The sequence below is a fragment of the Bombina bombina genome, chromosome 2 (assembly GCF_027579735.1).
Source record: "Bombina bombina isolate aBomBom1 chromosome 2, aBomBom1.pri, whole genome shotgun sequence".
Taxonomy (NCBI): domain Eukaryota; kingdom Metazoa; phylum Chordata; class Amphibia; order Anura; family Bombinatoridae; genus Bombina; species Bombina bombina.
In genome coordinates this window covers 307,778,771-307,805,591 of record NC_069500.1, presented here as the reverse complement: position 1 = coordinate 307,805,591, position 26,821 = coordinate 307,778,771, and the positions used below count along the sequence as shown (strand labels likewise).

General features: G+C 37.7%; 1 protein-coding gene across 2 annotated transcripts in view; it reads left to right on the top strand.

The window, feature by feature from the left end:
- The window catches only part of MARCHF3 (membrane associated ring-CH-type finger 3), a 444,776-nt gene that overhangs the window by 291,593 nt on the left and 126,362 nt on the right, over nt 1-26,821 (top strand). For both annotated transcript variants that reach the window (XM_053701629.1, XM_053701628.1), the window contains one exon: nt 137-341. In XM_053701629.1, the coding sequence (XP_053557604.1) occupies nt 137-341 (205 nt within the window). The remainder of the gene's footprint in view (nt 1-136; nt 342-26,821) is intronic.

Genomic DNA, 26,821 nt, shown 5'->3' with positions numbered 1-26,821 from the left:
TGATGGGCTCAGAAGAGAAGATTAAATAAAGGAAACTTAGGCTACTACATGGCGGCTTTCATTGGTTTAGGGACAAATGCACCTGCTGAAATGCATTTCTAAATGAGATTGACAGTATGCTTTGCCTCTCCCATAGCACCTTCAATGACCGTCCAATGTGCAGGATATGCCATGAAGGGAGCAACCAGGAAGATCTCCTCTCACCATGTGAATGTACAGGAACGTTAGGGACAATACACCGCAGCTGCCTGGAGCACTGGCTGTCATCTTCTAACACCAGCTTCTGTGAACTGTGTCACTACAGGTTTTCTGTGGAACGGAAGCCAAGACCATTAGTGGAGGTCAGTTAATAATACACCTGCCTTGAATTCCTCAAAGTTTGCATGCCTTTAAAGGGACATGATACCACAAATTTATCTAATGTGCTTCATTCTCTTGGTTTGCTTTGTTGAAGGATCAGTAATGCACTACTGGGAACTATGTGAAAGCCAAGAGGTATATATTTGCAGCCACCAATCAGCAGTTTCTGAACCTACCTTGGTATACTTTGCAAGAAAGAATACATAGAGAATGAAACAAATTAGATCATAAAAAATAAATATGAAAGTTAATTCAAATTGCATACTCTGCCTGAATCATGAGATAAAAAGTTAGTAGTGTATTGCTGCTCTGGAGCTGACTTTAAAGTGAATGTCAAGTTTGATGAATCAGTGCCCGGTTTTTAAAAACACTATTAAAAACAGGGGCACTTTCATTCATCAAACTTTACATTTCACTCGTTTTTTTTAAAATACCTTTTAATCTTGAAAGCCGCTCCAGCACTTCCCCCGCCCGTCGCAAGCCTCTTCATATGTCAAAAATGACTAATCCGGCTTCCTCCAATCACGGCGTTGCCTCAGTCAATGATTCCCCGGGGGGAAGCCGTGATTGGAGGATGCCGTATTCGTCATTGCTGACAAATGAAGTGACGAGCGGCAGGAGGGGGAATCGCGGCAGGAGGGGGAATCGCTGGAGCGGCTTTCAAGATTAATAGGTAAGTATTTAAACAAAACGAGTGAAATGTAAAGTTTGATGAATAAAAGTGCCCCTGTTTTTAATAGGATTTTTAAAAAATGGGGCACTGATTCATCAAACTTGACATTCACTTTAATTATGTGTTAGAGCATAAATGCTCTAATTCATTACAGCAACAAATTTTAACACTACTCAACCTGCAACCCTATGTGTTTCACCCCCACAGTGGGTTAAACACATAAATAAAGTACAGCTCAGGATCCTCAGAAATCAGCAGCTGACCAATCACAGTTATGGCCCATTAATATTCATTTTAATGCCTATTGTACTTCTTCATCCTATAAGTTAGTCACAAATTACAAAAAAATATAATGTTTGTGGAGGCAAAAAAAAAATGCCGCCTGCAACAGCAATGAAATGATGCCAAAAATATGAGACAAATACCGGCACCTATTTTGCATACATCAGGTTCATATAAATGAATGGATTCTTGGGAGCCTCTTTGTTTCAAATTAATGTGGCTCTCCATGTCCTAATGTCACTTCCTTTTGCAGTTACCTGAGATGTTAATATAAGTGACAATGTGATCAATAGGTTATGATGAGTCTTTAGTAATTCCGTTGTAAAGCACCACTGCATATTTCATTGTAGAAAATCATAAATGAACATCTTCTACTTTCCTAGAGATGCTCATACTTATTAATGCAAGAACATTTTTTTTCACATAATTTGTTAAAACTCCCATTGCTCTTTAGAATTGTTAATATTAATGTGACTCTCTGTTTGCGTGACATTTTAAAATGAGTCACGTGAATATGCAAAATGTTTCTGTGTCATTTAGTGGTATTTGTCAAATGTACAATGAAATATTTTTAAAGGGACAGCATCATCGTAACAGCGTGCATAATCTTTATTTTCTGCTGTCTACAACAGACTGTTATTTCTGGTATTTATAAATTTGTAGTGTGTCCTCACCTGCTTTAAAGGGACATTAAACACTTTGAGATGGTAATATAAAATGATAAATCAGATATATTTAAAAAAATTCTGCATTATACTTTCATTATTTATTTTGTCCCCTTTTCCTATAATTCCATTCTGAATTTGTGAGCTTTTCAGTTCCTGTTAGAAATGGAAGTGCAGAACACTGTTTTATTCAAAACACAGCCATTGGCTGCACACTATAGTGACCTATTTATAACTGTCTCTAATTGGCCACAGCAGAAAAAGTAACCTAAGTTACAACATGGCAGCTCCCATTGTTACAGACATTAAAACTTTACACATATTTTGTCAATATTTAAACAGCTAATGAAACTTTAAGAAATGCGTCAACATGTTATTCTCAGACTAATCGTTTCTTTGAATGTATCATTCTATCTAGTATTTATATAGTGTTTAATGTCCCTTTAAGTTCCTGCACTGACGCAAACAAAATATGGATATAGTGCATTTTTTTGTTCGGACATGCTAGAGATAGTGTCAGTAGGAAGCAATAGTCCATTCTGTACCTGTGTAGAATAACATGTAACATGCTTGTAAAGCCGTCTTGTCACCGTAACTTTAAAGATTTACTCTTTTGTTTTTCTAAACAGTATATATTGTTCCTTAGCTACTCTTGTCTTTAATTCGCTAACTCTCCAGTGAGACATTCCTGAGTTATCCTGTGCAACTCTGACTATTTTTGTATCAGCTATATGGGATAGCATAGGATTTAGATTATTATGTTCACTATATACTAGAGAGTAATGTAATACATTTACCAAAGGGGCACAATTTGCTTTTACCATACAGGTGGTTAAGAACTTTCCTCTGCTTTTTTCCATATAGGTACAATAATAATACTGTGTACCAAACATTCATAAACTGAGTGTTGAACAGTTTTTATAGCGCATATAGCTCTCTCCTATGATGCTCTGTACCTACTCTCTGCCACATTTCTATTTTATATAAAATCCTATTTATATATAAGTAATAGTATTTCAAGCAGTTTGCAAAGCTGCTCTATATAATAATGAATCTCTTAGAAATATCTACCCTGAAAGGTAAACTGTATTGTTTTTCATATGTAAATGATTTGTTTATGTTATTAAAAAGATGTATTCACCATTTCCCCCAGAATAATCTCTACTGTTAGAAAAAGAGATTCTGAGGAAGGTTACTAGCACTGTCACCAGTAAGAGTTGTTCTCATTGGAATACATTTAGCAGCCTCCTGCTTTTAATAAAAAACTTAAAAGTTCTGAGTTACAATAGTTGTGTTACTTCCGTATTTGCAATATGATTACATTATCATTAGGTATTGATTACCAATGTGGAGCCCCATTGCCCTGTTTATTGTGTTTAGGAATCACCACAATACTACGGTGCCAAAATTAGGGATAGGTAAGTGTCTGTATTTTGATACTCAATAGGCTGAGCAAATGTTCCAAGAGACATTTATTCCTCCATTTGAATGTCTCCATAGAATAAATGTTAGCTTTCTAATATTATTATTCCAGTATTTGAATGTATCATTGGAATATTACATTTCAGTATTGATTCCCATAGATTTGTGTTTTGTATTCAAATGTTACATTTCATTAGCTGTTTGCATAACAAATATATGTTTGAGTGTTCAGTCAACATTCAGCCGGCCTTAGAATCAACCTCTGTGGCAAGCATTCTGTTTGTGGAGCTCAATACTGATATATTAAGAGATGTTTATTTACTTTTTATACTTCAACATAGGTGTTTCAGGATCCTTGGTATTTAGGTTCTGTAGGAACTTTTTTCGAGTCCTGAGTTTATTTGGATACTTTTGAAAGCCTAAAAGGAGTCTGATAATATTGTTCCATTAAATTTAACCTATAAATATTAAAAAATATATATATATAAATATAAATCTGAAGGGCTTTCCCCAACGGCCATTTGCCATTGCACTGTCTGCTTTGCAGTATGAAGATTCAGCCTTTCAGACTAACTAACTTTAATGCCCATACAAAGAATAAGACATCTAAATCATTCTTTTATAGCTCACTTATCTGAGCTGTAACTGGCCTAGATTCATTAAAGATTCATTAATGATTACTGTGTCTGGTAGCTGCAACAGTGAGATGTGCCAAGTCTGCAAGGCCTTTTACAGGGTTCATTAAATAGAAATGTTTTCTTGAAGCCTCTCTATCACCAAGGGCAGAGCTTTACATTTCTCAATTAAAGAGACAAGTGCAGTGCAATGTAGAACGCATAGAAATCCAGGTTTGCACTTTGAATTGTTTGCATAGTAGGCAGTCTATTTAGCAATATGATTTTCAGATATACAATTTCATTTCTTATTATATGCTATGGAAAATGAGTCCTAGTGTTACTGATCAATTGGGTCTGAAAGATTATCATGGGAGACCCACTGTAAGTACTTTTCCAAATACATTTCTGAGGTTATGTTTAACATATGGTATTCGGTACATAGTAGGTTATGACTGTAAGTCTGTGTTTAGAGGCACAATAAAACAGGCCCATACAGGTGTGTCAGCTCAGTTGTTATGCTTGCGAAATTGTCTCAAACACAAGGGCTACTGCACTGAGAACATATCATTATAATTTGCATTTGTGTCTCTATGTTGAATATTGCAGCCCTTCTTTTCCTTAAAGTCAGCTCCAGAGCAGCAAAGCACTACTGGGAGCTAGCTGAACACATATGATGAGCCAATGACAAGAAGCATATGTGTGTAGCTACCAATCATCTGCTAATTCTCAGTAATGCATTGCTGCTCTTGAGCTTACCTAGGTATGCTCTTCTACAAAGGATATCAAGAGAACAAAGTACATTTTGATAATAGAAGTAAATGGAAAACTGCATGATCTATCTTAATATAACTTTTGTTTGCAGTTCATGCCCCTTTAAGGGAAGCAGGTTCCAGCTTGTACTGAGCACATGGGTCAGTCTATTCTATCAAACTATTTTTTTTTTTCTATACATTCAAAAAATGTTTATGTGCTGAGAATTTTTATTTTTTATTTTTCATACTTTTATGCTGTGTACCAGTAGAGAAGTGCAGGGTTCTGCTTCTAGCCAGTGCTTAAAATAAGAGACATTCAATCTAATATATATCCTCAACAAGTTAATTGCCCCATGGTGGTAGCTAGACTTGAAAAGGATACCAATGAACCACTACAGATGGAGTAGCTACCTTTTTATGGCTCTTGTGTTTCTAGTTTGGAAGAAGATTACCAGGTATTTTGGGACTGGCCTGACCTTTTTCAGTGGAAGCAAACTGTCTGATATACTGTAGGATAGTTCTTCTTTGTGAAAGGCACATTTTGGGGTATTGAGGAGTCATGTGACAAAAATATTTATGTCAATAAATCAGTTGAAAAAAGGAGAGACAGAACTTCCAATTTTGGACAGTCACAAATATTACAAAGGATTAGAGTTATTGTCTCCTTATTTCTAATATACTTAGCCACCCTAGCAGGGTTCCAAAATGGTCAAAACAACTGTAACTCTAGAAACTGGTATGAGCATCAGTCTAGAGTATGCTGCTTAAATCCTACCATAAACCTCATTAAGATCAATAACTTCATTATGTGGACTTGGTGTACTTCAGAATTCCGTTTATGTTGTTTTAGACTCTTAAACCACAGTTACCCATTAATTTGAAGTTCTAAAACACAGTTTTATGGTAAACAAATAAACATTACCAAACGCACAAGTAAAAATAAAAAATAACCAACCCTTTAAATGCAGTTTTGTGCTCAACTATTGTTTATAAATGAAAGGAAATAAACATAGTGTTTGTACACATTCTGTTTATACACACATAGCAGCTGCTAATAGGTCGCTACACTCATATCTATGGAGGACACAGGGTGGATAAATGGACACAGAAGAATGAATGAGAACAAAATGTAGTCTTAAAGTATTAGTTGTAACTTGACTGTTGTTTTTCTTAATCAAAACCATACACTATAATTGATGTACAAAAGCCCAGTGGTCTTGAACAGGCAACAAGGATAGACATAGGAACCAGCCTCCGCAATCTCTGACTTTGTGCTAAGAGAGCGTGACATTCCCATCACCCAGATGGTATGCAACACTTAATCATGATAAAGTTGACTGAACATAAAGGGGAGCTGGTTTTTCCAGGGTGAAAAGATCTGTTAGATTTATTTTTTTTCCCAAAAGAAAACAATGAAGATGTATCACAAGTTTCCCAAATTGTTGACATTTGATACAGAAGAAAAAAACCTTGTCATGTGCTTGTTTTAATGTGAGAGACACTGATATCCTGTCTCATCCTGATACATGTATGTATTCCTGTTTTTGTTACAATACATCTTTAACCACTTTATTGCAAGTAGAAAAAAACAAAGGAGGCCCCTCATGGTGTAGTATTTAACATCAAAAGTGTACACCTTAAACTTCAAAATCCAAGGTGGTAGCTCACATTTAGCAGGACACAATAAAAGCATTTATTAAAACAAAGCAACGCATTTCTCAGTGCTTAGCGCTGTTTCTTCAGGCTTTTCACTACCAATTTCCAAACATGGTCTATATAGGTGCACATATTTTAAATCTACAATAGGCAACTGTTTTGCTCCTTCTGTTATTTTCTTATATTTTTATTTCAAATCTTCTGCATACAGAGTAATAAAGGTTTAAAAGCTTTTAAGGAGAGAATCCATTACCTGCTCACAATCCAAATTTTAATAGGCGGTGGAAAGAACAAAAGCCTAATTGTAGAAATAAGAGAAAACAAATACCTGTGCACAGCCCCCAAACGTATTTATAAGCTCGCCTGTCCACATCAAAGCAGTTTCCATAGTTGAGTCCTGGTGTAATAGATTTAACTGCTTGAGGGCTGCCCCACAAAAATACCTCACAGCATTGTTTCTAGTTTGGGGTTCGGGTGATTTTTAAGAGTCCTTTATTCCCCCCTCACCTTAGAAATACACTGTAAGGCCAAACTTATAATCAATGTTCAAATTCCATGGGGTTGAGGTCAGGGCACTGTGCGTGCAGGCCACTAGCGTTCCTTCACACCAATGTTACCAAACCATATCTTCATGGACCTTGCTTTCTGCACAAAAAGGAAAGGGCCTTCCACAAACTGTTGCCACAAAGTTGGAAGCACCAGTTGTCTAAAAGATCTTTGTATCCTGTAGCATTAAGTTGATCTTTCACTAGAACTAAAGGGTCTAGACCAAGCTGGATAAAAATCAATCTGCTAGATTATGAGTCTTGCGTTAGCCTTAAAAAGCAGCATTGAGAGGTCCCAACGCTGCTTTTTAACGCCCGCTGGTATTACGAGTATGGCAGGTACAGGTGTACCGCTCACTTTTATTCCGCGACTCGAGCATACCGCAAATCCCCTTACGTCAATTGCGTATCCTATTTTTTCAATGGGATTTGCCTAACGCCGGTATTACGAGTCTTGGAAGAAGTGAGCGGTAGACCCTCTCCTGTCAAGACTCCTACCGCATTTAAAAGTCAGTAGTTAAGAGTTTTATGGGCTAACGCCGTAACATAAAACTCTTAACTAAAGTGATAAAAAGTACACTAACACCCATAAACTACCTATTATCCCCTAAACCGAGCCCCCCCCCCATCAAAACACTTAAATACATTTTTTAACCCCTAATCTGCCGACCGGATATCACCGCCACTTCAATAAATATATTAACCCCTAATCCGCCACACTCCCGCCTCGCAAACACTAGTTACATTTTATTAACCCCTAATCTGCCGTCCCTAACATCGCCGACACCTACCTACATTTATTAACCCCTAATCTGCCGCCCACAACATTGCTGCAACTATATTAAATGTATTAACCCCTAAACCTAAGTCTAACCCTAACCCTAACACCCCCCTAACTTAAATATAATTTAAATAAAACGAAATAAAATTACTACAATTAAATAAATTATTCCTATTTAAAACTAAATACTTACCTATAAAATAAACCCTAAGCTAGATACAATATAACTAATAATTACATTGTAGCTATCTTAGGGTTTATTTTTATTTTACAGGCAACTTTGTATTTATTTTAACCAGGTACAATAGTTATTAAATAGTTATTAACTATTTAATAACTACCTAGTTAAAATAAAGACAAATTTACCTGTAAAATAAAACCTAACCTATGTTACAATTACACCTAACACTACACTATAATTAAAATAATTTCCTAAATTAAATACAATTAACTACAATTAAATTAAATAAACTAAAGTACGGGGGGAAAAAAACCACTAAATTACAGAAAAAAATAAAATAATTACAAGAATTTTAAACTAATTAAACCTAATCTAATCCCCCTAATAAAATAAAAAAGCCCCCCAAAATAATAAAAATCCCTACCCTCCACTAAATTACAAATAGCCCTTAAAAGGGCTTTTTGCGGGGCATTGCCCCAAAATAATCAGATCTTTTACATGTAAAAAAAAATACAATACCCCCCCAACATTAAAACCCACCACCCACACAATCAACCCTACTCTAAAACCCACCCAATTTCCCCTTAATAAAACCTAACACTACCCCCTTGAAGATCACCCTACCTTGAGACATCTTCACCCAACCGGGCAGAAGTGGTTCTCCAGAGGGGCAGAAGTCTTCATCCGATCCGGGCAGAAGAGAACCTCCAGACGGGCAGAAGTCTTCATCCAGGTGGCATCTTCTATCTTCATCCATCCGACGAGGAGCGGCTCCATCTTGAAAACATCCGACGCGGAGCATCCATCCAGACTGACGACTACCAGACGAATGACGGTTCCTTTAAATCACGTCATCCAAGATGGCGTCCCTCAAACTCTGATTGGCTGATAGGATTCTATCAGCCGATCGGAATTAAGGTAGGGAAAATCCTATTGGCTGATGCAATCAGCCAATAGGATTGAAGTTCAATCCTATTAGCTGATCCAATCAGCCAATAGGATTGAGCTCAAATTCTATTGGCTGTTAAAATCAGCCAGTAAAATGCGAGCTCAATACTATTGGCTGATTGCATCAGCCAATAGGATTTTTCCTACCTTAATTCCGATTGGCTGATAGAATCCTATCAGCCAATCAATTCAAGGGACGCCATCTTGGATGACGTCATTTAAAGGAACTGTCATTCGTCGGGTAGTTGTCGGTCTGGATGGATGCTCCGCATCGGATGTCTTCAAGATGGAGCCGCTCCTCGTCGGATGGATGAAGATAGAAGATACCACCTGGATAAAGACTTCTGCTTGTCTGGAGGTCCTCTTCTGCCCGGATCGGATGAAGACTTCTGCCCCTCTGGAGGACCACTTCTGCCCGGTTGGGTGAAGACGTCTCAAGGTAGGGTGATCTTCAAGGGGTTAGTGTTAGGTTTTTTTAAGGGGGGATTGGGTGGGTTTTAGAGTAGAGTTGGGTGTGTGAGTGGTGGGTTTTAATGTTGGGGGGGGTATTGTATTTTTTTTTACAGGTAAAAGAGCTGATTACTTTGGGGCAATGCCCCGCACAAAGCCCTTTTAAGGGCTATTTGTAATTTAGTGTAGGGTAGGGATTTTTTTATTTTGGGGGGCTTTTATTTTATTAGGGGGATTAGATTAGGTGTAATTAGTTTAAAAAAACTTGTAATTATTTTATTTTTTTCTGTAATTTAGTTGTTTTTTTCGTACTTTAGATATAAGGAGGGTGGTGCATATAGAACATACACCACACTCCTAGGGGGCGCTAACAATAAGCAGCAAACAGTAAGCAGATATATACAGATAATTAAGAGAATATACAATAAACCTAGCACACTTATATCAGATTATTAGAGATGATATGCTCACAAGTGGACCCAGATGATATTGGTATAATCAAATAACAAAATGTCCGCACAAAGAATAATCCAAAAGAAAGAAGGCAGCTCTTTGTCATAGGACGGTCATCCTGTGGTGGCTGAGAAACATGTCGCTGTTTTTAAAATAAAAGTTTTTAAATATACACTTGCTTTATCACAATTATTCTGCTCCTGTTTGGGGGCAGAGTGTGTGTTCTAGTCCTATCGTGGTGATTTTCTGCATCCTGCAAATTGGATTCCACAGTCCACTGGGCGGCTGAGAGGTCCCAGTACTGCTGATATTGCACCTGGTGGTGCTTTGTTTCCTGTAAGTACAACCTTGAATCCTTTTTTATCTGGTGTACAAACGTTACTGGGCTATGTGTGTGCCTTTTTTGCCCTTATAGGCATCATAGGATAGGCCCTCGCCAAGGATCATCTCTATCTGGATGGAGACACCAGTGAGCTGGACCACTGTTTGATGTTCCAGGCTGCCACAATAGCACCATTTGGGTGCGCTACGCTTGTGAGTATATTTCCTATCCTGCTGATGTTTTGTATCCGACTGCCGTGACATTACTAGGCCATGTTGGCGCCTCTGTGCTTCTTTTTCTTATTTTTCATACTTTAGTTTATTTTATTTAATTGTAGTTAATTTAGGAAATTATTTTAATTATAGTGTAGTGTTAGGTGTAATTGTAATTTAGGTTAGGATTTATTTTACAGGTTCATTTGTATTTATTTTAACTAGGTAGCTATTAAATAGTTAATTACTTGTACCTAGAAACAGAGGAAGGGCAAGAGGGATACAAGTTACTCCAGTCACCTAACAAGTGAACCAGCGCCTCCATCTAGCACACCCGATCGATTCACACAGATTCCTGGAGAGACTTTGGGATGGCTGCGGTTTGAAACATTTAAAGGGAAAGTATCAATCCATATTGTACACTTTGTTGTATGCTTTTAAAATAAATACAGAGTTGCCTGTAAAATAAAAATAAATCCTAAAATAGCTACAATGTAACTATTAGTTATATTGTAGCTAGCGTAGGGTTTATTTTACAGGCAAGTATTTAGTTTTAAATAGGAATAATTCATTTAATTGTAGTAATTTTATTTAGATTATTTTTAATTATATTTAACTTAGGGGGGTTATGGTTAGACTTAGGTTTAGGGGTTAATATATTTATTATAGTGGCGGTGACGTTGGGGGTGGCAGATTAGGGGTTAATAAGTGTATTTAGGTTGCGACGACATTGGGGGAGTAGGGGTTAATAAATATAATGTAGGTGTCGGCGATGTTGGGGGCAGCAAATTAGGGGTTCATTAGTATAATGTAGGTGGCGGCTGTGTCCGGAGTGGCAGATTAGGGGTTAATAAGTATAATGTAGGTGTCGGCGATGTCGGGGGCGGCAGATTAGATGTTAATAAGTGTAAGATTAGGGGTGTTTAGACTCGGGGTTCATGTTAGGGTGTTAGGTGTAGACATAAATTTACTTTCCCCATAGGAATCAATGGGGCTGCGTTAGGAGCTGAACGCTGCTTTTTTGCAGGCGTTAGTTTTTTTTCCAGCAGATTCTGCCCCATTGATTCCTATGGGGAAATTGTTCCCAAGCACGTTTAGCCAGCTTACCGCTACCGTAAGCAGTGCTGGTATTGAGGTTTGATGTGGAGCTAAATTTTGCTCTCCGCTCACTTTTTAGAGGCTAACGCCGGGTTTAAAAAAAACCGTAATACCAGCGTTGTCTTAAGTGAACGGTGAGCTGAAACTGAGCGTTAGCACCGCACCCCTGTTACCGCAAAACTCGTAATCTCGCTGAATGATTTTTAAAAAAAATCTGTTTCTTTTATTTATTATTATTTATATAGGACTATATCTAGAGAAAGTTTTCTATTTAAGATACATTATACATGAACTAATGAGTCTTTTCTTGTAGCATGAGGCTATGGGGCATATTTATCAAGGTCTGGCGGACCTGATCCGACAGTACGGATCAGGTCCGCCAGACCTCGCTGAATACGGCGAGCAATACGCTCGCCGTATTCAGCATTGCACCAGCAGCTCACAAGAGCTGCTGGTGCAACGTCGCCCCCTGCAGACTCGCGGCCAATGGGCCATCAGCAGGGGGTTGTCAATCAACCCGATCGTACTCGATCGGGTTGTATTGTGGCGATGTGTGTCCGCCTGCTCAGAGCAGGTGAATAGGTTATGGAGCAGCGGTCTTTGTGACCGTTGCTTCATAACTCCTGTTTCTGGCGAGCCATTCCATTCGGAGCTTGATACATATGCCCCTATATATTCATGGCTGTAATGTTTAATGTTTCACTATGCCATGCTGTCCCAGAGGTTTCTGTAAGACTATTGTGGACATTTTTTCTTACTAGAAGATATTATAACATATTCTTGGTTTTGTCAAAACTGTGAATTTGTGTCTAAAGCAATAACATCTCTTCTTTATGGCAAAAATGTTATAAAATAAACATACAAAGTTGAGAAATTGATCTTTAAGGGGCATAAACCCAAACATTTTCTTTTATGATTTAGATAGAACATACAATTTTAAACAACTTTCAGATTTACTTCTATTATAAAATGTGATCATTCTTTTGGTATCCTTTTTTGAAGGAGCAGCAATGCACCACTCTGAGCTACCTGAACATACTGGGTGAGCCAATGACAAGATGCATATATGTGCACCTATCAACCAGCAGCTAGCTCCCAGTATTGAGCCTACCTAGGTATACTTTTCACCAAATGATACTAAGAGAACAAAGTAGATTAGATAATAGAAGTACATTAAGAAGTTATTTATAATAGCATGTTCTATCTGAATCATGAAAGTCTAATTTTGACTTTATTGTCCCTTTAATCCCATTGTTCCCCTGCAATTCTATGTATACTGAATCAACCTTTTACTAACTTTCAAGAAGCTCAATAAATAAAAGACTGTTTGGAGTCTAATAGATTTGCACAAGGACCTAAGTGTAAGGAGGGAGGGGCAAGCAGTAAAAATGAAAGTGAAACCTATAATGTTATTGTTTTAGTGTTAAATAAAACTATTAAATTATTATTACGTTAATGATTACTTTGCTTTAGTTACATACAATTATTTAAATTGTTATTATTAAGGTAATGATTATGTTTATCCGTCCAATAAAGTTCACCGGAAAAATTGTTTAAATATTATTGATTAACCTATAAAGGGCCAGATTACTATTGGCGCGCTAAAGGTTACACACAAGCGATATCGGATTTATTGCTGCTGTTTGCTTGCATCGGATGTAGCGTTCGTATTACAAGTTGAAAGTAAACGCAATCAATTGTGCGCAATTGAATTTAATGCACGTCGGAATAGGGTGACCTCAGAGCTATGGTTAACTGTTTTGAGAAACATATATTTATGTTTATATGTGTATACATATGTATTTATATGCATATACAGTGTATTTATTTACAGACATATATACACATATAAACACATAAATACATATGTATGTATGTATATATATATATATATATATATATATATATACAGTGAAGTAGATAAAAACAAATATGTAAAAACATATTTATGCAATATTCATATTTAATAAAGTGTTATACTGTGTATTTATTGTAAATATTTGATGGAACATTTTCTGCTATGTGCAGAACATTGTAATGTGTTTTTAAATAGATATTCCTATATATATATACAGGGAGTGCAGAATTATTAGGCAAGTTGTATTTTTGAGGATTAATTTTATTATTGAACAACAACCATGTTCTCAATGAACCCAAAAAACTCATTAATATCAAAGCTGAATAGTTTTGGAAGTAGTTTTTAGTTTGTTTTTAGTTATAGCTATTTTAGGGGGATATCTGTGTGTGCAGGTGACTATTACTGTGCATAATTATTAGGCAACTTAACAAAAAACAAATATATACCCATTTCAATTATTTATTTTTGCCAGTGAAACCAATATAACATCTCAACATTCACAAATATACATTTCTGACATTCAAAAACAAAACAAAAACAAATCAGTGACCAATATAGCCACCTTTCTTTGCAAGGACACTCAAAAGACTGCCATCCATGGATTCTGTCAGTGTTTTGATCTGTTCACCATCAACATTGCGTGCAGCAGCAACCACAGCCTCCCAGACACTGTTCAGAGAGGTGTACTGTTTTCCCTCCTTGTAAATCTCACATTTGATGATGGACCACAGGTTCTCAATGGGGTTCAGATCAGGTGAACAAGGAGGCCATGTCATTAGATTTTCTTCTTTTATACCCTTTCTTGCCAGCCACGCTGTGGAGTACTTGGACGCGTGTGATGGAGCATTGTCCTGCATGAAAATCATGTTTTCTTGAAGGATGCAGACTTCTTCCTGTACCACTGCTTGAAGAAGGTGTCTTCCAGAAACTGGCAGTAGGACTGGGAGTTGAGCTTGACTCCATTCTCAACCCGAAAAGGCCCCACAAGCTCATCTTTGATGATACCAGCCCAAACCAGTACTCCACCTCCACCTTGCTGGCGTCTGAGTCGGACTGGAGCTCTCTGCCCTTTACCAATCCAGCCACGGGCCCATCCATCTGGCCCATCAAGACTCACTCTCATTTCATCAGTCCATAAAACCTTAGAAAAATCAGTCTTGAGATATTTCTTGGCCCAGTCTTGATATTTCAGCTTGTGCGTCTTGTTCAGTGGTGGTCGTCTTTCAGCCTTTCTTACCTTGGTCATGTCTCTGAGTATTGCACACCTTGTGCTTTTGGGCACTCTAGTGATGTTGCAGCTCTGAAATATGGCCAAACTGGTGGCAAGTGGCATCTTGGCAGCTGCACGCTTGACTTTTCTCAGTTCATGGGCAGTTATTTTGCGCCTTGGTTTTTCCACACGCTTCTTGCGACCCTGTTGACTATTTTGAATGAAACGCTTGATTGTTCAATGATCACGCTTCAGAAGCTTTGCAATTTTAAGAGTGCTGCATCCCTCTGCAAGATATCTCACTATTTTTGACTTTTCTGAGCCTGTCAAGTCCTTCTTTTGACCCATTTTGCCAAAGGAAAGGAAGTTGCCTAATAATTATGCACACCTGATATAGGGTGTTGATGTCATTATACCACACCCCTTCTCATTACAGAGATGCACATCACCTAATATGCTTAATTGGTAGTAGGCTTTCGAGCCTATACAGCTTGGAGTAAGACAACATGCATAAAGAGGATGATGTGGTCAAAATACTAATTTGCCTAATAATTCTTCACTCCCTGTATATATATATATGTGTTTATATCAATACCTTAATATAATCACATATATATATATAGGTATATATATATAGGTATAGATATATATTGTACCAAAATACCATCAGATATATGTAGAAATATGTATTTATGAATACATAAAACATAATCTGCTATGTGAAGAACATTGGAATATGTAATATTAGTATTTTCATGTTGGGTTAGCGCATTTGAGAATACACGATCGGGTTTGCGTGCAAGTAGGTTTTTTTCTCTTTTTTAAATCGTGATTGCGCTTGAGCGAAAACGTTTACTTTCAACTCGTAATACACATACTATTTCTGTTGTGCGCAAAATGCCAAGAAAAACCCAGTATCTCTTGCGCCCAACAGTTACTAGTAATCTAGTCCCTAGTAGGGCAGACATTTCACAATAGCGCTCATGTGCAATTTTGAATTCTGCCAGTGGATTGCTGCCGCCAGAGGCGAGCTAGGGCAGACAGGGGCGAATATGAACGCACATGTCCGCCCTTGCTTGATAAATCGAGCCCTTAATGCTCTTTTGTTGATAAGGACAAACCACATTGTTTTCAGTAGGTGATTCGTTTTTATAGGATGAGTTGTGTAGCAGAACAAGACTGAAAGTTTTTACCTTAAAAATAAATATTTGGGGCTTTGGAATCTGATTTCCTTCAGCTGGTCGTATGAAAGGCCCTGTTTAATAATATGTGCTATTTATTTACATTAGAAATTGACAATGAACCATTAGTTGATTCTGATCTAATACTAGAGTATCATTTCTTTTCTATCTCTGATCACTTACCTCTAATACAGAACACACTTACCTCTCATGTCAGTACCAACCTGCTTCAGCTGCCGGTATCCTATTGAAAACTTACAAATACAATAACTGTGTTCCAAAGATTAATTTAAAATGTGGCTACTACATAAATACACTGGAATTGTTGCTGGTTAGGATTATAGTTAAAGGGACATCAAAGTCAAAATTCAACAATCATGATTCGAACACCTAACTCCTAGTAGTGCATTACTGCTCTTTGGCCTGCCTAGGTTTGCTTTTCAAGAAATAACAAGAGAACAAAGTAAATTAGATAATATAAGTAAATTGGAAAGTTGTTTAAAATTGCATGCTCTGTCTGAATCATAAAAATTTAATTTTGACTTTCTAACCCTGTAAGCATTACAGTTTTAAACATTTTTTGACACAAATAGGCATTGTTTATGTATTTTTTCCATACCCAAGTCACTACTGTTGACTAGGGTTGCCAGGTGTCCAGTAGTTTAGTAGGCTGTCCAGTAAAATCTTCACATAAATACTGTCCAGTTTTTTTAAATTCCCTAGTGTTAGCTTAATGTAAAAGGGTTCCTATGCCGTAATGTATTACCAATGCGGGACAAAAAGAAGTAAGGGGCACTCAAGGGGGTCCAATCACTACTGTATACATGTTAGAGGTACAATTATTGATTTGTAGGTTGCTGGCAGCTATGCTGTAAAATGACTGTTTAGTTCAAAAAGAATATACACGGTAGGATCAAGAGCGGGGTCTAAGGAAGAGCTTTGGTGAAAGGGGCTTGTGTGAACCCACAGACCATTGTGCCCATCCCCTACAGATTGTACAGTGTTTTTGTGGCAAACCTCTGGCAACCCTACTGTTGGCAGATTTAGGGGTTCTTTAAAATATCTTTGTTAATCCATTGCTGTATTAATTATGTTATGTCTTCTATTAATCCAAACTAAAACAATTCTCTTGTGTTTTGCTTTCTCATAAACCTCACAAGTGATTGAGATGGTTGTTTGTTTGCTCCCCGTTCCTCTAAGAGCTACAAACAAGCAGCCAGAGCTAGAATATATAATCTGCAGCAGCTCTTTAGATGCAGAATTTACTAGATTAAGCTGTCACATAATTATACTAGTTTATCCTGCTTGTCCTGACTATGCTTGTCATCTGGCTTGTCTGTTATAAAAGATAACGAGTCAGATCAAAATTAACAGGTTCATTGCCAAAGCCATTCTCAGAACACGCAGCCTTATTACATTGCAGGCAGGACTAAATCATATTGATCGGCACATCAAAGCTTATATATATGAACTGCTTGGTTATGGTATTAGATTCAGTTGTTTGTTTATATTAAGTAGTGAGGTGAGTCCTTCTATGTCAGAATTTTTTTTAGATTAAATTTAATTGTAAAATACAACAATATTGTCTGGAACATTTGCTATTATATATCTGTGTGTTTGTGTGTATGAGTATTTCCTAAAGTGATTGTAAACTTAAAGTATTTACTGCCTAGTATATAAAAATATTTTTAAAAACAGGAGCACTTTTATTGATTAAAGTTTTTTAAGACGCTTCATTGCTAAAATATTTACTATTAAGAAATGGTAAACATTGTGCCGTTCCTCTGCTCGCATCTCCTACTTTATTTATCTGAGCGATGACAAATCCGGCTTCATCCAAGCCAGATTCCTCATTGCTCAGCTAAATAGAGTAGGAGCAGTGATGTGCAGTCACTAGAGGCAGGTGAGGCAGTGCTTCACCTCTCATATGGGCAAAAATATATATTTTTTTTATTGGCTTTAAAAAAAAAATTGTAAATTTTTTCCCCCAGCATTTTTTTTTTCTCACAGCTATATGTTGTGCAATGAAGAGGCACAATCAGGTCTGCCCACCATTACACAACATGCTGCGCCATCTACTGGATGCAAGTGGTTAAGATCATTGCATGGCCCATTAACTGCTTATTTGAGGCAGTCCTATTTGGGCTGAACCAATCCAGTGAGAGGCATTAGTAAGGGGAACATAGGGTTGGGGCTGGATGTTAAATCATATAAAACAAAACAAAAACGCAAAAAAACAACTTTCATATATTTTGTTGCTGTCCTGTGAAGCTGACAGCTTTGCTAAAGTGAAAAAGAGAGTTCTGTTCTTCCCCTCTAAGTGCAGTGGAATGTGCCACTGTCACTTCCTGAATCCTTCCAGAGCAGGAGAGAGGCACAGAGAGCACTGTTTCAGCCCCATCTTATTAAAGTAAGAATTTACTGAAAAGGATTCTGTTAGTGAAAATGATAATTTAATGAATGTGGTTTAGTGTTTGTTTACTCTTTTACAGCAGGGTCGTTTTTGTATTTTGTTTACTCAAACTTTACACCCACTAAATTAGCAGCTTTCCTCTATACTTCACACTAAATTATAGACTAATTTTCTGAACTCTCTGTAGCTCTGCTGTTTTATTACTTTAAAATGCAGTGCCCCCCCCCCCCTTGTGTGTGTGTGTCTCTCTCTCTATCTATCCATCTCTCTCCTTATGTGTTGCTCTCCCCATGGTCTCTTTCTCTCTCTGTCTCTCTTTCTCCCCCTCTGACTCTCATCCCTTATGTAATGAAGGAATCTATAAGCATAATTTGCAGCATTAAAGTAAAAAGTATGTTTTAAACATATTTTAATGGGCATGGATTTCTAGATCTCATAATCAGAGCAAGCATTGTGTTATCTGGCAAGAGTTTCTGTTACAATCCTTTTAGACTAAAATCAGATGTTTACTAAGTTGACCAGTTTTCCAAGACACCATTTAAAGGGACATGAAACCCATATGAAACCCATATGCAAATTTAAATAACTTTCCAATTTACATCTAATATCCAATTTTCTTTATTCTTTTGATGTCCTTTGTTGAAAATCATATCTAAATATGCTCAGTAGCTGCTGATTGGTGGCTGCACATAGATACCTCATGTGATTGGCTCACCCATGTGCATTGCTATTTCTTCAACAAAGGATATCTAAAGAATGAAGGCGTATCCTAGCCACTGCCTCACCATCCTCTGACGTCACTGCACGTCACTGAGTAGGAGATGCGGGCAGAGGAACAGTGCAATGTTTACCATCTCTAAAAGGTAACTATATTAGAAATGAAGCGCCTTAAAAAAATGTAATCAATGAAAGTGCCCCTGTTTTTAATCATTATTTTACATACTAGGCAGTAAATACTTTTCACAATCACTTTAAAATTCTTAGCTTTACTGCTGTAACTATGCTTTTTTATTATAAAGGTCATCTCCATGTGCACTTCCTGGGTTTCCTTTATACTTGCAATTCAGCCTCCTGAAATGAGAGGTTTGTTTTAAAATCTACCAGAGGGAGGGAGGTCCCGTGATGACCATACAGCATAGGAAGTGACACTGCTCTGATTGTGGTTATTGACATCTAGCAAGAATATATAATCACTGTGTGACAGTGGTTCTTCTTAGCTCAGCACAATTTGGTAAACATTAGCCTTATCTAACTAGTAAAAAGTCTGTTGTGTAAATGTTCATATAATATCTGTCTGTCTATCTATCTGTATGATCAGCTTCAGGAATGACTGTTGATGTATAATTTAATATTGGCGTAACTTTTTTATTTTCTAAATATCTGTAGCTATTGATGTGTGTGTGTGTCTCAGTGTGTTTTTGTAATTAGCGAACAACTGGAAACCCATGGAAACCCATGGGTAGAAGTCACTTAAAGAGACACTAAACTCAAAAAGTTAACTGCCTCATAATATTTTTAAGCATAGTTTTAAAAAAAAAATGAGTTTGCTTTTGTTACTTGTTTTACTTACAAGTTCATGTGATTTACCTCCTGAAAGCCTGGAGCACACACAGAAATATTCAGAACAATGCAACATAACATGTACAGTGCTTAGTTAAACGACCATTGTACACTAGATTTTCCTTTGCATAAATGTTTTGTAGATGATCCATTTATATCGCCCATCTGGAAGCGTTTTTGTAACAATGTATAGTTTGCTAATTTTTAATAACATTGTGCTGATTTTCTGACAGCTAAACAAGCCCCAACTTATCAGTCGTAGACCCAAGTTTTGTCATATTTTATTATCTCTTTTAGAAATTGATAGATTGATATATCACATACTGTTATTTAATTCTGCCAATTTCCATAGTAGACTGCAATGCTTTCTTGAAAATAAACTGTTTATTAAAGAGGTTAAGGAGATTTACAGTGATTTCATTTGTAGTAGAAAGATTCCTCTACTGTGCATTATGTTGTGCTATATGAGATTAGAAACGCCCAATGACCCTATTCCTCTGTAGCAATTTATCCATTATCTGATTTCTGAATATCTATCTCAGTGTGCTGAAGTAAATAAAACATTATCCAGCTCTGCTCATGAAAGCTCATCTTAAAATGCATGAAATGTTCATTTCTTCAGAGAATTTTTTTCACATGAGTTGAAAAATACAATTTGAATTTTCTCCATCGGTTAAGTGGAGAGATTGGAATACAAATTCTAATGTCTCTGAGCTATGTGCAGTGTACATTGGATTTTTGTCTGTTTCTCTTTTTAATCTAGTCAAACTCTATTTGCTGTGTGCCAATTTCTATTTGGAAGACCTTTGGGCATCATAAAAAGCCCAGATTACAAGTGGCATGCTAATTTATTTTTGCTCGAGTGCTAACTGCGCTTAAGTAAAAAAAGAAAATAAGAGCAGGTATTAAGAGTTGAAAGTAAAAAGTTAGTGCACAAGCGAAAGACTCAGGCACAATAATTTTAGGACTTAGGATATCGCAACTCTGCTAACTCCTTCCCATGGACTTTTATGGGGCGTGCTAAAGAAAGCCTTTTCAGTTATCGCTCTGAATTTTAAATCAGCAATAGATTTTTTAATACATTTCAAAATGTAATTAAATCTGCCAGCCCCTGTATCATGTGACAGCAATCAGCCAGTCATAGACTCCTGTACATATACACTGTGGTCTCTTGCACATGATCAGCAGGTATGGAATAAGTACAGTCTTGTTTTTTTGGAATTACACTACCAGTATGTGTCAAAACACAGTAAAAATCTAGTTCTCATTTTGCTAAAGGACTTGTGATGTCACAGCATTCACTTCAGTAGTTTGCCTGGGAACTAGCTGCTTTTTTGCTTTCAAATAAATGTGAAAAAATGGCTGATAATCCCAGCACATTAACATCTCAGTTAAACTATTTAACATTTATCATGTAACATACAACATGGCCTAACATGCCAGAAGTGATTATTCTCTTTTGCATAACACTACACAGAGGAATATTGATTTTGATGTTTTAATTAGTTTTCATGGAAGCAGCAAAAAACTCACAACATGCTTTAACATGACCAAAATGCTTATTCTGCTTTGTTTTATACAATAATATCAGTGGCGGATTTAGGTTTTCTGCTGCCCCCCCCCCCCCCCCCCCCCCTGGATTTAGGCCATTTTTGGCCATATCATTTTTTTGGTCAGGAATGGTGGGGGTATTATAGGATTCAGAGCTATTTAATGAGATTGATTTATTACATCCCACAATTTGTACACTACTCCTCACTAATATTTCCATGATATAGGGCAAGCAACATGAAAGCTAACTTCTAATAAAAAATCTGGCTTCTTATGAAGCAGGGGAAAAAATGCATACTTTCTATTCAATAAAATTTCCTGAATAGAAAGTATGCATTTTTTTCCCTACATGAGAAGCCAGGTTTTTATTAGAAGTTGGCTTTCATGTTGCTTGCCCTATATCATGGAAATATTAGTGAGTAGTAGACTAGTGACACTGTGTACATATTGTGGGGATCAGGGGATGGGATGTATAAATCAATGATATCCCCATTAATTGATCATTCTCATTAAATAGATTATATAGCTGAGTCAGTGACTGTGAATCTTATAATACAGTCCCACTCCCTTAATAGTAATATGTTTTTGCTTACTGCTGATATATATGTTACTGGTATACTGTTCTTGATATCAGTATATGTTTCTTGGTTACTTATTGTGATTCCTGAATGCCTACTCCCCCTCTGATACTAAATGCTCAAGGCAGCCTTTGTAATATTATTTTGCATCTCTGGCTCGGCACTCTGCAGTCATCTTTTGCCCTTACTATTACACAAAAGTTTTCTGTGAACAATTCTATGATTCTTGGTACTGAATTTTAGTGATCTTAGTCCTGGAACTTAGTTATTCCTTTTGTGGTTCCTGCCTTATTCTTATGATAGCAGTCCAGCCTGTAACCCTCCCTCCCTCAATACTGTTCTTGATATCAGTTTTACTTTAACACACAGTCACACACACAACAGTGTGTGTGTAATTTACTGTAGGCAATAAAACAGCAGAGGAGGAGGGTGGCATTAGATTAAGGCTAGCCACACTGACACAGCTAGTACAGCGCCTCAACAAAGACAAGACTCACACTGTGTCCTCTGACTGTCAGCGTGCAATATTTTGGCTTGCTGTGGCGTGCCCTGCCCAGCCCTATCTGAGTTATGTCAACTCAGCCGGGTCAGCCCCCTCCACTCTCCAGTCCGACTCCTCAGGCTCCGCTACGCCTCTCCAGCCTCCTCAGATCACACTCGTGACTTGCCGACTCCTTCTGAGTTCTTCTCACCGCAGCCTGGGAGATCACATGCGCACGTGTGTGACTCCCTCCATGTGCGACGCCAGCATTGCCGACACCTAAATAAAGTTATTAACCCCCTAATCTGCTGCTCCCAACATCGCCTCCACTAATAAAAGTTATTAACCCCTATTCTGCCGCTCCCCGACATCGCCGCAACTATAATAAAGTTACTAACCCCTATTCCCCCGCACCCCAACATTGCCGCCACTATAATAAAGCTATTAACCCCTATTCCGCCGCTCCCTGATATCGCCGCCACTAAATAAAGTTATTAACCCTTAAACCTCTGGCCTCCCACATCACTCCCACTAAATAAACCTATTAACCCCTAAACCGCCAGCCCCCCACAGCGCAAAAAAATAAATTAATTTATTAACCCCTAAACCTAACAACCCCCTAACTTTAAATCAAAATTACAATATCCCTATCTTAAAATAAATAAAAACTTACCTGTAAAATTAAAAAAACTAAGTTTAACCTAACATAACTATTATACTAAAATTAAAATAACTACCAATTATATAAACTAAATTACACATTAAAAAAACCTAACACTACTTAAACAATTTAAGTCTAAAATTGCAAAAAATAAAAAATACTAAATTACATAAAATAACAAACACTAAATTACAAAAAATAACAAACGAAATTATCCAAAATAAAAACAATTACACCTAATCTAATAGCCCTATAAAAAAAAAAAAAAACCAAAATAAAAACCCTAGCCTACAATAAACTACAAATAGCATTTAAAATGGCCCTTTGCAGGGCATTGCCCTAAAGAAATCCGCTGTTTTACCTTTTAAAAAAATACAAAGACCCCCCAACAGTAACACCCACCACCCAACCAACCCACCAAAATAAAAAACCTAACTCTAACAAAAACCTAAGCTACCCATTGCACTGAAAAGGGCATTTGTATGGGCATTCAGCTATTTTACATTTCCCTTAAAAGGGCATTCATCTCTTTTAAAAAAAAGCCCAAACCCTAATCTAAAAAAAAAACCACCCCAAAGAATTAAAAAAAACTAACACTAACCCCCGACGATCCACTTACAGTTTCTGAAGTCCGGACATCCAGGCGGCAAGAAGTTTTCATCCAGGTGGCGAGATCTTTATCCATCCAGGCAGCGTCTATTATATTCATCCAGGCGGGTTCTTCTATCTTCATCCTGGCAGCGTCTTCTGTCTTCATCCCGGCGGCGCGGAGCAGGTCCATCCTTGAAGACATCCGGCGCAGAGCGTCCTCTTCATACGGTCAACGCCGTACACTGTATCTTCAATGCAAGGGAGCCTTTTCAAAATGGCTATTCAAATCAGTCAATGATTTGAACAGCCAATAGGATTTCAGTAGCTCTCATCCTATTGGCTGATTTGAATTTCAAAAATCAAACCAGTGAATAGGAATGCAAGGGATGCCATTTTTAAAAGACTCCCTTGCATTGAAGATTCAGTGTATGGTGGTGACCGTATAATGTTAATAGGTAGTTTATGGGTGTTAGTGTACTTTGTAACACTTTAGTTATGAGTTTTGTGAAATATTTTTGTTGCACAAAACTCATAACTACTGCTCTCAGATAGCGGAATGGATCGTGTCGGTATAGGCTGTAACGCAAGCATTTTAGCCTCACCGCACAACCTGTAATACTGGCGCTATGGAAATCCCACGCAACAACGTAATTTTTTTGAGTGCGGGATTGACGTTGCATTACAGGCTAAAATGCTTGAGGTATAGCTATACCGACAAGAGTTGTAAAGGCTGCGTTACTGTTTTTACGCTCAAATGGCAATTTTTTTCAGCGTTAAAACCGTATCGCAAAACTCGTAATCTAGGTGATAGTTTGATGTAAATGTATGTGAATCAATATTCAACTGTAATATTCCAATATTAAATTTTATATTTGAATGTGAACTTTAGCTATTCAAATGCTAACATTTATTCTATAAATCTATTGGGATGGAAGAATAAATGTCAAGAGAATATTTGCTCTGCCAATGAAATATCAAGATTCTGTCATTCTCCCACCCCACTAAGTTTACATGAAATGCAATAAATAGTGCTGGAAAAAAATCACTATAGTTTACCAGTCAGAGAAAAACTGCTAGCCATGTGATTAAAAAATACTAGCCCACTTAGTATTAAAGAGACAGAGTAAAGTCAAAATTACACTTTCATAGTTTAGATAGAGCATTCGGTTTTAAACAACTTTTCAATTTACTTCTATTATCAAATTTGCTTCGTTCTCTGGGCATGCTTTTTTGAAGAATATACCTAGGTAGGTTTATAGAAGCTCAGGAGTGTGCATGTGTGCACTCTATGGCAGCAGAGTTTGCAACAATGTCCCACCCGCTCTCTACGTAGGCATCCAAGATCGCTACTGATATCGGGAGTGGTGCTCATGCGCAATGCTCTTCTATATGCAAAGAATCAGAAGAAAAATAAAGCGCATGCGCGGTGGATCAAAAGGGCGTTTTGTGTGGGGAGTTGGCCGCCTAACGGCCAGAAAATGAATTGGCAGATGAGGAAACGTCACCCAAAGATACAAGTAGTATATCAGCGTCTGGAGGAGAAGGGGTATGTGAAGATCGGATCTATTATCTATAATAAAACTTTTATTTTAAAATAAAAATCATGAATGAAAGTGGGGTTTAATTTGTATACTATTTACATGGATATGTTCCATACCGATCGGGTTAACCATCACTTTAACTATTTAACTATTTTTTACTGTCCCTTTATATATAGACAAAAACCTTATTTCTTACAGGTCCTCTTCAGTTTTCAATGCAGCCTGGGACTGGTGGAGATTTTCTAGCTCTGACAATATACATAGTATTTGTTTAAAATAAATAAATCAAATTAGTATCATGTTCAGTTTCCATACGGAGCTTGATAAATCAGCCCCAAACTCTCTGTTATGGCAGCCTGTATATGTTCCTTTTTTAAATCACATTCATACTGTTTAAAAACACTATGGGCGCGATCCGATATAGATCGTAGTTTGCGGCGCAAGCGAGGGAACCCGCGTCGCCCGCAGTTTCAGCTCGCAACTCGAGCTATCCCATATATGGCGCCGTCAGATGCTAACGTGCCGTAAGTCTGACAAACCAGCGATGTCCAGAAATCTGCGCAAGTACAAATTTCTGGCGTCGCCAGTGACTTGCGGCACGTTAGAAACTGCCGGCGCCTACAAAACCTGACTAAAGTCTAAATCACCCGCACTGTCTAACACGCCTCCCTAACATAGCCCGACACGTCTAACCCTCTATCCGCTATCCCCCCTCACTAGCCTAACAATAAAATATGTATTAACCCCTAAACCGCCGCTCCCGGAGCCCGCCGCTACCTAATAAAGTTATTAACCCCTAAACCGCCGCCAGCTATATTAAATCTATAACCCCCTAAAGTGAGCCCCTAACACCGCCGCCATCTACCTTACCTACCCCCTAAAGTGAGCCCCTACCCCGCCGCTATCTATTTTAAAATTATTAACCCCTAATCCAATCCCCCTACCCCGCAGCCACACAAATGAGGTTCCTTTAAATGACGTCATCCAAGATGGCGTCCGCCGAATTCCGATTGGCTGATAGGATTCTATTAGCCAATCGGAATTAAGGTAGAAAAATCTGATTGGCTGATTGAATCAGCCAATCAGATTCAAGTTCAATCCGATTGGCTGAACCAATCAGCCAATTGGATTGAACTTGAATCTGATTGGCTGATTCAATCAGCCAATCAGATTTTTCTACCTTAATTCCGATTGGCTGATAGAATCCTATCAGCCAATCGGAATTCGGCGGACGCCATCTTGGATGACGTCATTTAAAGGAACCTCATTCGTCGGGAAGTCGTCATGCCGGAAGGATGCTCCGCGGCGGAGGAGCGAACTAAGAAGATTGAAGATGCCGATTTGCTTTAAGACATCGCCGATGGAAGAAGACTCTCTGCCGCTTGCTGGAACACATCGCCTGGATCGGATGAGGAGTTCTGCCCGGGTGGGTGAAGACAAGGTAGGGAGATCTTCAGGGGGGGTAGTGTTAGGTTTATTTAAGGGGGGTTTGGGTTAGATTAGGGGTATGTGGGTTGTAATGTTGGGGGGTGGTATTGTGGTTTTTTTTGCAGGCAAAAGAGCAGTTTTCTTTGGGGCATGCCCCCACAAAAGGCCCTTTTAAGGGCTGGTAAGGTAAAAGAGCTTTGAACTTGTTTTAATTTAGAATAGGGTAGGGAATTTTTTTATTTTGGGGGGCTTTATTATTTTATTAGGGGGCTTAGAATAGGTGCAATTAGCTTAAAAATATTGTAATCTTTTTTTTATTTTTTGTAATTTAGTGTTTGTTTTTTTTGTAAT